The 12229-nt window shown below is 37.4% G+C and overlaps 1 protein-coding gene across 2 annotated transcripts; it reads right to left on the bottom strand.

The window, feature by feature from the left end:
* Positions 1-334: 334 nt before the first annotated feature.
* Positions 335-11050, bottom strand: LOC144653401 (transmembrane protein 272-like). Of its 2 annotated transcripts, none has more exons than XM_078513388.1 (4): positions 10693-11050; positions 5105-5273; positions 3973-4032; positions 335-3476 (listed from the first exon to the last, which is right to left on the bottom strand). In XM_078513388.1, the coding sequence occupies exons 1-4, from the start codon at positions 10693-10695 to the stop codon at positions 3058-3060; spliced, it is 651 nt and encodes a 216-aa protein (XP_078369514.1). In that variant the 5' UTR covers positions 10696-11050; the 3' UTR covers positions 335-3057. The 2 variants fall into 2 exon arrangements, with proteins under 2 accessions (XP_078369514.1, XP_078369513.1); XM_078513387.1 differs by lacking the exon at positions 10693-11050 and adding an exon at positions 10279-10454.
* Between the last annotated feature and the right edge of the window lie 1179 nt (positions 11051-12229).

Here is a 12229-nt window from a genome sequence, read left to right as displayed (position 1 = left end):
TTATAAAGTCGGTAGGCAGACAGGATATTACGAGCATGAGAAACTACACTGTTAAAACTGGTTATCTCTTAAACTATTAATTACTTTTCTTGGGGGTGGGGACATTTGATCACTGAAAATGGGCTTGTAGTGGGGCATTTGAATGGCTTTTTCGCCCAGGTTGGCGGGAATTTGAACGCAAATTTTCCAAAAATTCAAATGCCCAGGGGGGGGGGGGGGGATGTTGATCCTTTGATTTGACTGATGCATTAGCGAGCCCAAATAACGGCTTCAAAGAAGACTGATTTCACTTCCTTGATTTATTGATAAAAGAGACCCACCAACAAACAAACCATGAACTCCAAATGTGGTTTATTTCCTACCTTTACCAAAAATAAAATAATGTTAGACTGTATCACTTTTCAAAAGATTTTCCTGTGTGACTACATGTAATGGAGCAACTTTTACAACAATATTCAATCAAGCTTGTACTTGATACTATCATATCAAGCTTGACAATGATTGACTAAAGATAACATTTTCATTCTGCAATTTGATTGGTTGTCTAAGTTGCCTCCACCCCCCCCCCCAAAAAAAAAGAACTTTGACAACACTCTAATAGTTTAAATGACTACCTTTCAATTATTCCAAAACCCAGTACCTGATGACAGTTTCAGTACATAAAGGACGAAGGGTAACCCGAATAAGTTTATTGTGTCCAACAATTCAGACCACAAATGAAGATCTTGATAAATAGATTGTAATATTTCGGTATAAACTATACATCATCAACTAATAAAATTAACATACAAGCTAGATCTTAAATACTGTGAGTGAGGAGACAGAAACAATAAGTTTACTCAGGAGAATAGATAGAATGGACACAATGAACTTATTCGGGTTATCCTTCGTCCTTCAATTATTCCCTTTATAGACAACAGTCTGTTAGATTCCCACTCTTCTATCCTCTTTTTCTATGTGAACAAATATTCGACTTTGTTCTATTAGCAGAACAATAAATAACACTAACATAGTTTTAAATTCAGGAACCAACCAAAATGTTCCACTGTACTGACAGAAAACACAATACGTTTTTTGCCCTTTTGAATATTACAAAATATTTTAACATTGAATTTCATTCTTTTCTGCTTTCCCATTTTTTCCCACCCTCCAGACTTGGCTGACACCAGCCAATTACAATTCTTCAAGGTATTTAAATAATAGCCTACCAAAACATAAGTCTCTTCATAAGTGCCTCAATTCCTAAATCCTAGAAAGACACCTGATGAGCGACAGGGAAAATAGTCACTTATGGGTTGACTTGTGCTAGCCTATACACGCATGCCCTTAACAGATTCAGTGAACGAGTTGAGTTCTGGGCCGGGTTGTTTACAGGCTGATTAACACTAACCCAGGATTAAAAGTCGATTGAGGGTTATTTTTCTGGTATAAAAGTCTTTTTATTGCTTATGTTTTGTGGAGTTTAAGATTAGTTTACGTCAAAACTGGAAGACAGGAAATTTGAACATAAAAACCTCACTGAACTTTGAAACACTGCATGAAATCAAAATTGACAGTGATCCTGGATTAGCTTAAACAACTCGGAACAACCCGGCCCTGGGTGGTTTGTGCAAGACTGAATGGCTCCATGTTAAAAATTCTCAGTGCTGAAGCAGCACTTCAGGTGTAGGTTTGGTTAATTTTCTTCTGGTCCAGAAGTGAGGCACTGGGCCATAATAAGAAATGTCTTTTCTAAGCTATTAATTTTATAAATAGTTGCAAATAAATATAAGGAAAAATAACAATTAAGGATGATTAACAATCCTGTCATTAATAATTATGAATAACTGTAAACCACACAAGCAAATGTCATATTTTGCAGAGTTTGACCTGCTTACTGTAAAGTTGCTTGACCAGTTGGATTTTCATTTTTCTTATTTGTTTGGAAGAACTTCTTTAAAGCAGCTCACTATCAAATAGACGAGCAGTTTCTATGGATCTGAGATTAAAATGCACTTTTCTAACAAAATGTACTACTTTGCATCCAAACTCTTTTTTGGGACATGTTTCTGTCTGCCAGTTAATTCTGAGCTATATTGTGACATGTCCATCTTTTGTTTGATGGTTCACTCAATAATTGAGGACCCCCCCCTCCCCCAATTTTTATTTTTTTTAAAAAAGAAGGAAAGAAAAAGGTCAGTTTATTAAGTATGGTAAGCATGTCCAACTTATGCAAGCATTTTTATGCCCTTGTTTTAATAGTTACTCTAACAGTGAACCATGTTTCTTTAGCAACTCCTTCAATACAATATAAGCTTGATCAAAGTCTGTCTGTAATTTCAATCTTAATATCTTTTTCTTGAAACCTGAAGATCTTACAAAATTCAGTGCCCTAATCCCATATTTGGAAAAATAACTTTTCTCGTCTGCCAAAATATTTGTTACGCTTAACCCTGACCACACCTAGCTTCTCATGTGTTTGAAATATGACATGAAAGGTCACTGTAAAGTAGATAGGGCATGTTGTCTTGATGTACGTAATTTCAAATTCCTAGAACTAAATTAAAAGAAATGTATTGTACTTCAGCTAGGAAAATTAATATTTCCATCACAGTATTGAAAAAGGTTTATGGATTTAATAGATGTGAGGTTCCAGAAAATATCCATACCCACCCCATGGAGGGTCATTGGAAATTCTCGGAGGGGGGTCTCCCCAAATTTTAAAAGGAAAGTATGGAGCTGAACTGGAATTTCGGGAGGGGTTGGGGGACTTAAACCGAAAAACCTTCTGTGGGAGGAGTATAGATATTTTCTGGAACAACACATTAATTAGAAGTGGTGAATGGTCATTCAAAAAATGCATGTCTTGCAGAATTTTGGCCAAATTTCAGGGGTCTCGTCGTCTTGTTTTCAGAGTCTCGATTTCTTTTGCAAGGCTAAGAACGAAAAAGATATCCTTGCAGAAAAGATATCAGTCGCACTGTGTTGCAAAGTCTTGAATTTACTATTCAGCACCCCTAATATTGAGTGTTCAAGCATGAGATACCTGAGACTGGTGATAATTTGATATTGTAACCATTAGTCTTTGGCAGTGACAAAGAAAGCTGTGCAACTTGCGCACACTCCAAGGCAACAAATACAGAAACATATAGAGCCCATGAGTATATAACTAGCTGTAATCACCCAGAATGCAAACAAATAAAGCGTTGGATTGCAATAGTTCAGTGGATCTGATGGCGGAGGAGTTGGATTTGGTCTGTACTTGCTGTATACCCAGATGTTTCCAGCAATGAACCACGTGAACAAGAACAGATTCAAAACACCGTCTATAAATTTTGTGGACATGGATTGGTCTTCGTCCATGTCAATGTCATCTTCATGAGTCCTAGCTCGTTGACAGAGAACGATAATGGTTTTTAACATTCCAAATGATCCTCCAACAATGAGGTAAATGGGAATGAAGGGCTCTACAGGACAATCATCCTTATACTTGGCACCTATGAAAAAAAAAAAATAAGTAAAACACTTATCAAATGACTTATCTAGTGTTTAAAGGATTTGTATGAAGTTGAGAAAATTGGTCCTGCTGCATTGAATTGCGGTACACTCCTTTGCCAAGGACAAGGTATATTACCACATGCCAATCTCCAATTTCTTTGTAGGTGGTGCTCTACTTCTGCCCAGAAATATAAATACAGGTACCAAGAAGATAGATCTACCAATCCTTTTCTAATTTTGTTGTGACAAACTAAACTAAAGACTCCTTATCCAGCTAAAATGTAATTTTAGAGAAAAACAATCAACACTATTTGGAGACTAGCAAATAAAACAGAAACAACCTATGGCCTAGTTTTTGTCATGTACAATAATTTCATTTTTCGACCTTCCAGACTTGAACTTAACTACAGGCTACTTGAACAGACAGAGTTACTGTTGTTATTTCACAATTCCACCACAACAAGTAATCAAATAAGAGTTAATTTTGTTACTCACCCATGATAACCATAGCTATTGGTAGTGCCATCAATAAACTGAGTGCTATTGTACAACCAACTGGAAAATAATATAAAAATAAATCAATGAATGAGAAATTCCTCTTTTGAGTGAACTTGTTTTGTGAGCTTTGTTTTTTGCTTTGTTTATACCTGAGAGCATGATTGAGCACCCCTTTAAAAATATCTGTGCCCTTTCAGGAAATTCTAAATCAAAATAATTATAATATATAATTACTTCTAAATAGAGTGCATTATTCTAATTAAAATTTACAATGTAGTCTCGCTCGTACATGAAATGCGTCTAGAACATCAAGATGAAGATATAATAAAAGTAAATTGTTGTTGAAGGAAGAGGAGCAAATGGAGTACGTTTTTAGCTGTTTTTCCAGACTACAAAGGCAGCTCTTGAAAAAGTCAGCCTATCTTTTTCAAGTTGAAATCTTAAGTTCCTGGTGGCATCACAATAATATCACTTGTTTATAACTTCAGTATACTGGCATAGTAATTTTTAACAAAACTGGACCACTATTCGTAAGTTTAGTCCATATGTCTTTTGGCTCTTGAATTATTGAAGTGAAGCTCTTGACAGTGTCCCTTAGGGATAAGTAACAGCATCAATGTCATAATTCGAATCCACCTCAACAGGGTTCAAGTTATGTGGACAATTTGTACAATTTGTATTTCACTGTTAAATATTTTTAACTTGATGGATGTTTGATGTTGAATATACTATGGGAAATTTTCAAAAATAATACGACTTTTTTAATTTTCACAAACATGTTTCGACGGTACATCCGTCATCGTCAGTGTGACGGTTACGAAAGTTTACAGTGATTTAAAACGTGCCTGTTACAAATCATACGTTACATTGCATTGAAAAGCAATACGCTAGATAAATTTCGAAATTAACGGAATTAAAAAGAAGCGCGCACGCGTGCAGCTATAGGGAAAGCGTCAAATTGATGTGTTTGACCTGTTGATTAAGGTCCGGCTTTTCCCATTTGATGTACATAGACTCCTTAAGCTTAATCTGGTACTTAGTAGGCGCAGAGTCTAAGATCTTGAAGCAGTCTAAGTTACAAGAGGGACGGCATGACTCTGAACTATGGGAAATGGATTAAAAATCTTACTTGTTCCAGCAAATAGCTGTACAACTCTTTTGCAGAAATCAAATGATCCATCAGAAGTTTCCTTTGCTTCCTTGATTTGTCCAAACAGGGAATCATAGCTTGGTGGCAGCCCATCTTCTTCTGGCCAAATTTTATCTTCTTCCTCTTGGATTTGACTACTTTTCTCAGACTATAAAAAATCAATGTAAGGTGTTATGAAACTATTAATTGTTAAACTATTAAGTGTTATAAAACCTGTAGTTGTAAATTTTTAAATGAAAACTTGTAAATTTTTAAATTAAATGAACTTGTAATTTTTAATTAAGTTTTTTTTTCAATTAGTTTTAATGTCGTTTTAAATATTATCCTTATTGTAATGTTAGTAATAATGTAGTTTTCATTCTTATAGGGCCTCTATTGATAGTAGTAATTTTGTAATTTATAATTACTGAAAGAGCAACCCTGTTTAAATAAAGGCACTCTTCTCTTCTTCTTCTTCTTTTATTATGTTAAAACTCCATTTGCATTATGTGTCTGAATGCTATTACAGTCTGCATTTGGGCCAGAGCTTATCCTGGTTTCCATAGCATTAAGGGCAACCCTCCAAGTTAAGACCATTTTAGTCGCCATGGCGACTAAAATTTTGGAGCTGGCGACTACATTGGAACTGAAGTCGCCAGCCTGGCACCTAAAATTGAGAAGAAGGATTGAAAGCGTGAGCTCAGTTTAGTGACTAAAATTTGTCACTGGCGACCAAACCTGAGCAGACGGTGGCCAAATGGCCACTAAGGAAAAAAATAAACTTGGAGGGTTGTAAGGGACTAGGAGTATTTCTAGAAAGGAGTAGTTCCTCTCCCTGGATGAATGCTAGTTCATTGCAGGGTCACCACCAGCATTAGTTTGGGTTCTTATTGCATAAGTTTTTCCATCCGTATTTCAGCCCCGTTCTACTGTATAACAACATGGCATATTTAATTTTGCATGTTCTTTTTCCCTAATGTGGTATAATGGCACAATAGTGGAATAATAATTACTATACAGTAATACTAAGAATAACACAAATTTTATGTTAAAATTTTAACATTTCTGGGAGTTTTGAAAATAAAAAGGCAATTGTTTTCTTTTTACTTTTGGCCAACAGGGATTTATTTTGATTTTAAATTACAGCACCATTTGCACCTACATGTCTTTTTTAAGCCTGGATATACACCTAATTGCAATAACGTTGTCATAGAAAAAGGAAAAGGGGTAAATAGGAATTAATTAGCATAGGTTTATAACTGATAGCATTAACAGAAAACTCATGAGTTTTTAATTGCACACTTTGAGTCCACTTTTTTACACTGTTACAAGATAAATTGATTCAGTCGTAAAGCCGTTTTTACGAATAAATTTCATGCATGCGCTTAATTAATTCCTATTTTACTTTTTACTTCTTCCCTTTTTTCTATGACAACCTTATTGCAATTAGGTGTATACACTCCTGAGACATTAAGCTGGGCAATGTAAACTAGTAATAATCAGAGATTAGGGGAGTGCGTTCGACCCAAGATAGGTACCCAAGATAAGGCTAGCAAACGTAATCCGAGTTACACGACTGTTTATATCGTCATACAAATTTAAAACGACAGCGTGTGCAACATAAAGCGCACATCCAACATCACTTGAAACTATCAGAGAAACAATCTCAATCCAACAGTGCACGAGGCAGCACAGCAATTTTTTTACTACTGTTAAAAGGAGGACTGCCGAAACGTTTATTTTTCAGCACAACTTACAGGGCAAACTCGCAAACGCAAACCGAAGAAGATCGTTAGAACGAATCAACCTCGCTCCCAGGGTCTCTCGCAAAAAACTGCGACGTCATTAATTGAAGGCTTAAGCGCAAGAAACGCACTTTGTGTTTTGGCCAAATTGAAAATTGTCACAAACAACTCCAAATTTCGCACGTAAGTTCGTTTACGTGTGCTCAACACTGCCCTGTATTTAATTTTGCTGGTCTTTCCTTCGTTTTCAAAAAATAACACATGCAAAAAGACAAGGTTTTTGCTTGCGCTGCGTCTTTTGACTTTTCTTTTACAAACGATAAACAAAGGAAACCTTTTGTTTTTCAAGACGATGAAGTCAGCTAAATTTTTAGGGTTACAGTCCTAGCCCTAATGCAAAAGGTAACCCCAAGGCCGTAGGGTCGGGGTTAGAGTTTCAGATTAGGGTTACAGACTTAGCCCTAACGCAAAAGCCTAGCCCTAACGCAAAAAAAAAAAAAAGGAGTTTAACACTAACCCCAAGGGATAAGGGAGTTAAGCCGTTTCAAGTTAAGTTTAGGATCAGAGTTAGCCTCAACCTTTTATAGATCGCGCTTTTAATGCAGTAAGCTTTCACGCCAGTTTGCTTGCAGCTAGCTTTTTCTGCAGTCTGCTTGCGGTTAGCTAGTTTTTGTTGTTTCGGGCAAGACTATTTTACTATGTTACCGTTCGCTGTAATTTGCCGAGGTGAAAGTGAAATAAAGACTGATTGTTGATTGAATACGTTTGCTCGTGTTGTCACATTATACTAGTTTTGCTTTCAGTTGAGTGCCGCCGGCTTGCTCTCACTTCTATCTCCACTCCTTACATCATCACACATCTACAAAATCCCGCGAAAACAAGATAAACTTATGAGGTTTTCGTTCGCACGAATCGATAGATTGATTGATGAATATTTAATGAGACACAGAAAATATTTTGCGAAGGGAAGGTGCCCTGGGTAACCTATAAAGAATATTTTAAAGTCTAAAACCACGTCACTTCTCGGCAACTTTGTCGCTGCAGAACCCAAGCGGACCCTGTAAAACTCGCGTTGACGAAGTTCCCGGCAAGAAACCTCTTGTTTTAGGCCTTCTATGCTGCCAGGCTCAAAACTACCTAATGTTTGCAACGTTTTTTCCGAAGCGCTAAACAGCGCTGTTGTACAAAACAAAGGCAGAAACATCACTCAGTTCTTCGAGCGATGCTGTAAACTTACGGGTATTCAGACTTAATGATGTCCTTCAACCACCTGGCAGCCGCACTTATGCTAAAACTAACCAAAGGCTTCAAATGATTTTCAGGAACAAACGGCCATTTTTTTTCTCTTTCCTCTCACGTGATACCTATCAGGTGACATCGCGTCACAATGCCGGTGTTATCCAGTCCTTTTCGTAAAGCGAATCCTCAAAATGGTGGCTAGGAACTAAACGCATGGCTCTGACACGTTTTTCAACCTCCCCGGACAGTTAAATAACGCTAGAAGGAAAGATTTACACGCGATGTGTCAAAAAACTCATGCTGCTGGCTGACTGTGGAGAACGTAAGCTTTGCAAAACGCCTTTGTTCTTTGCATACGTAATTTCTAAAAAACGAAGCTAGATTCGGCGAATTTGAATACAGATCAATGTTAAGCACACGTAAACGAACTTGCGTGCAAAATTTGGAGTTGTTTGTGACAATTTTTTAATTTGGCCAAAACACAAAGTGCGTTTCTTGCGCATACCAAGATACATAGAACGACACATAAAATGACTTTCACTGGACAGCCACGGGACCACACGCCACCACAAGATTAGGATTTGTTTTCCTACCGTCGAACACAAAAATTGTTTACAGACTAGCGTTTTCTGCTTCGTGAATTGTTTTTGCACGCGCTGCCTTTGTTGACGTTGCTGTGACGCAAATAATTGCTTTCTAATGTCTAATCACATGAGATCGAGGCCAACTTGCCACATACCAACATACATAAATATACCACACATAGAACCACTTTCGCTTGCGCGTTCACAGGACAACCACGGGGCCACAGGCCACCACAAGATTAGGATGCGTTCTCCTACCGTCGAACGCAATTACTTATTGTTATCACAGAACTTTGTTTGAAATTGGAAATTGCATTTTTATGAATAAAATATTTGCCCATAAAGAAATGACTTTTTAGGCAAGGAAACAAAATTTGCAGCTCTGATGTATATATTATCTATGGATCAGTGTCTCACTTGTTATTGTTGTTTTTGGTGAACAAGTCAGTGATATGGTCATAACATATCTGCTTTCAAGAAACTTCTTATTTGTTTTGCATGTTGCATGAGCACTCCATAATGCATAATTATTCCATGCTTTTTTTGTAATAAAAATCTGATGTAACTCAACTAGGTTACTGATTTTGCCTCAGTCAGCTGAGCTTTTTAGTACTTTTACAAAATTATTGATTTGACAACTGAAACCAAAATTTCAAGTTCTCATGCTTTCTAAATTGCTAGCACCAAGGTGTGAAAGTATAAAACAGCCATTTTTCATTTTATTTTTTTCGACAAAAAAACAAAACAAAAACAAAACACAAAATAAAATAATGGCTAGGTCTGGTTAGTTTTACAAGCTATCTACCTAATCACAGTGTGTGCTATATTAAAACAAAAATTTTATAAAACAATATTTAAATTAATATTTTCATCAATTTAAATATATGCATGTACTAATCTAACTTGGCAGATATCAGATGTATTGCCTCAACCTAAACCTATGACTGTTTAGGATATTCTATAGTTCACCTGCTTTTAATAATCATTCTGCTCAATTAAAAAAACGATATCTCTTGTAGGTAGGCTTGTGAAGAGAAATATTAATAACAGTTCCCTGACACAATAACGCGAATTAAAATGGAATTGCTTTTTACATAATTCACACAAATGTTAATTTATAAAATACTGAGAAGAAGCCAGGTGTAAAGAGCTTATTCACAGACGTTTAACTAAGATGGAAAAAATAATAAATTTTTCAAAGAAAAAATTAGACAGCGATTGATTTTATGGGGGTACAATCCCTTGGTTGATACAAGCTTAAATAATCAACCTTATAAATTGATTTGAAGTCAGTTCGAATTCGGCCATGTACAGTTTGAAGAGATGTGTGGGAGAGTGATATTTCCTTCCATATGTTGTCACTAAAGAGAGATCATACCGCCGAATTATGCTATCATTAGCCACACAATGCGAATAAAAATTTAAAGCAACTCATCGCTCAACGTACGTAAACTAGCTTTCCCATAGCAAGAAAAGCAACAGTTTTTCTGTATTTCTTAGAGCAGTTTTAAACAAATAATCTTCCTGTCAATATAGACTTCGCCACAGTAGTACTTATGAGAAAGCTATACACAGAACATAAACAAAACAGATGTAGTTTCTGTACCTTTGGAGCCCGCTTTTTTCGGGGTTTTTCCGCATCATCGCCTGCAATTCTTAAGAACTGCATATTTATCTAAATCTTCTTGCTCGCGCGCTCTGCTTCGACGAAAAAAACCGTGCACGGAAGCACTGTAGCCCCACCGTATGCAATCCAATGAATGGTTTGATTGAACAGTGGCAAAATTATGCAAATCTTGGTTCTAAAATTCACATCAAAAAGCGCAATTTAACGAGTCCGGAATTGTACACAACAAACAAAAGATCCCGCCATTTAGAGGAGCGCATAATGTAAACTTCTTCATTGCGCCAAGCAATAACAAAGACGACTTGACTGCTAAATTCAGGAAATACACTCGAAAGCTCTTCGTTTCTCCGTTAACATATTTAGCCGTGTTGGAGTATAATATAAACAACTCACCATTATAATACAGCCTCAAATAATGACCAGTCGGCCGGCAGTTGGTTCTCGCTGATCCGATCGATATCTGAAGATTAAATCAAAAAGTCACGCCAACAAGCTTCCATTTCGCGCTATAAACAGCGGCAGCACGAAGATATGTTTGAGCTTCGCCACAAAAAAGGCGTCCAAAGCATCTAGCGCTGTACTGAGAGGCACTTAAAACGGTCTACAAAAGACTAGTTGGCTGATCTTTTCAGAGCCGACGCCATTAACGGTAAATTAAGCACCGAAAACGCACTGACCAATAGCGAGTCGGTTAGCGCTCAATGGAAGTCAAATAAACCGATGAATATTTTAATATGCAAGGTGCCACCACCTGAAAATACTTGAACAAGTTTATTAAAACGTCTCTAAATTGCATTGTCCACGTTTTCAATTAAAAATCCCTGTCAAAGCAAGGCTGGCTAAAAAAAAAAATGGCTGAACAAATATGAAGTATATTTTCCTGACCTTTGATGATTTCGTGCCAAAATTATAAGCGCGCTAAATTTAAAGGTGTGACGATTAAGATCCGGGCTGGAACGAGGTTGGTTGTTAAAACTTTCAGCAAAATACATCATTTTACAAAATTAATGGCAGCTAGCGAACGTTTTTTTTTTTAAATCGGACAGCGTCGTTTATTCAAGTCAAAAGTAAGTCAAGGGGCTAGGGATGGCGACTCGGAGAGTAGTTGGAGCAAGGAGGGGGAGGGGGTGGGGGTGGATGAGGGGGGAGGGGGGGCTGGTTTAGCACTTCCGACGAAATCCTGATCGATGATGCATGCCAGTTGGGCTGGCGCTTCTAAACCACACTGAAAGGACAAAACAAAAATAACGTAACGCGGCCGTAACGTAAGACTTCAAGATTTTTTTCCACTCATGTGCAAAACCCTGCAGCTACCATGCAACACCTACACCGGTTATTTGGGTCAATAACTTAGGCTTATGATGCTCAGTTCTATTCGACGTTACTCAGTCCATGATACCTTTGGGCATTGTCGCGTACTCTTTTCGACAACGTTCTTCAAAAAAGCTTTATACTTTATAACTCGCAAAAAAATTCCTCGGGAGCGAGCGAGTTCGTTATCCAGATGAACTACACAACGGCATGCGATACACCGTGCTCCCACCTTATCCAAAGGCATCAAGTCAGCAGTTAACCCTTATTTAGGGTGTGGTCTAGTCCAGTCCTTGAGAGAGAGAAGAGAGAGAAGTGAAAGTCCAGGATTACTTGCATGCGCATGCAAGTTATCCTTGACTCTCTGTTCTCGCGCCTGGGTTCAACCCCTATAAAGGTCGCGCGGAAGAGAGAGTTCAGGGACTGGACTAGGTGTGGTCATATCATGCACATGGAAAATTACCAGGCTGGTTGATCGATTTCTGTGACCAGTTAATTGCTGTTCGATTCTGCATCGCGGTCATGCAGATAAACAGTTCATATGTTCAAGCTTAGCTCTAATTCCCTTCTGTCAGCACGCGTATTTTCTGGTGTCATAGATCTCCATTTTTTCAAGTTG

This window comes from Oculina patagonica, chromosome 5 (assembly GCF_052425735.1).
Source record: "Oculina patagonica isolate OP01 chromosome 5, crgOcupat, whole genome shotgun sequence".
Classification (NCBI taxonomy): Eukaryota; Metazoa; Cnidaria; class Anthozoa; order Scleractinia; family Oculinidae; genus Oculina; species Oculina patagonica.
This window is presented reverse-complemented; position numbering and strand designations above follow the sequence as displayed.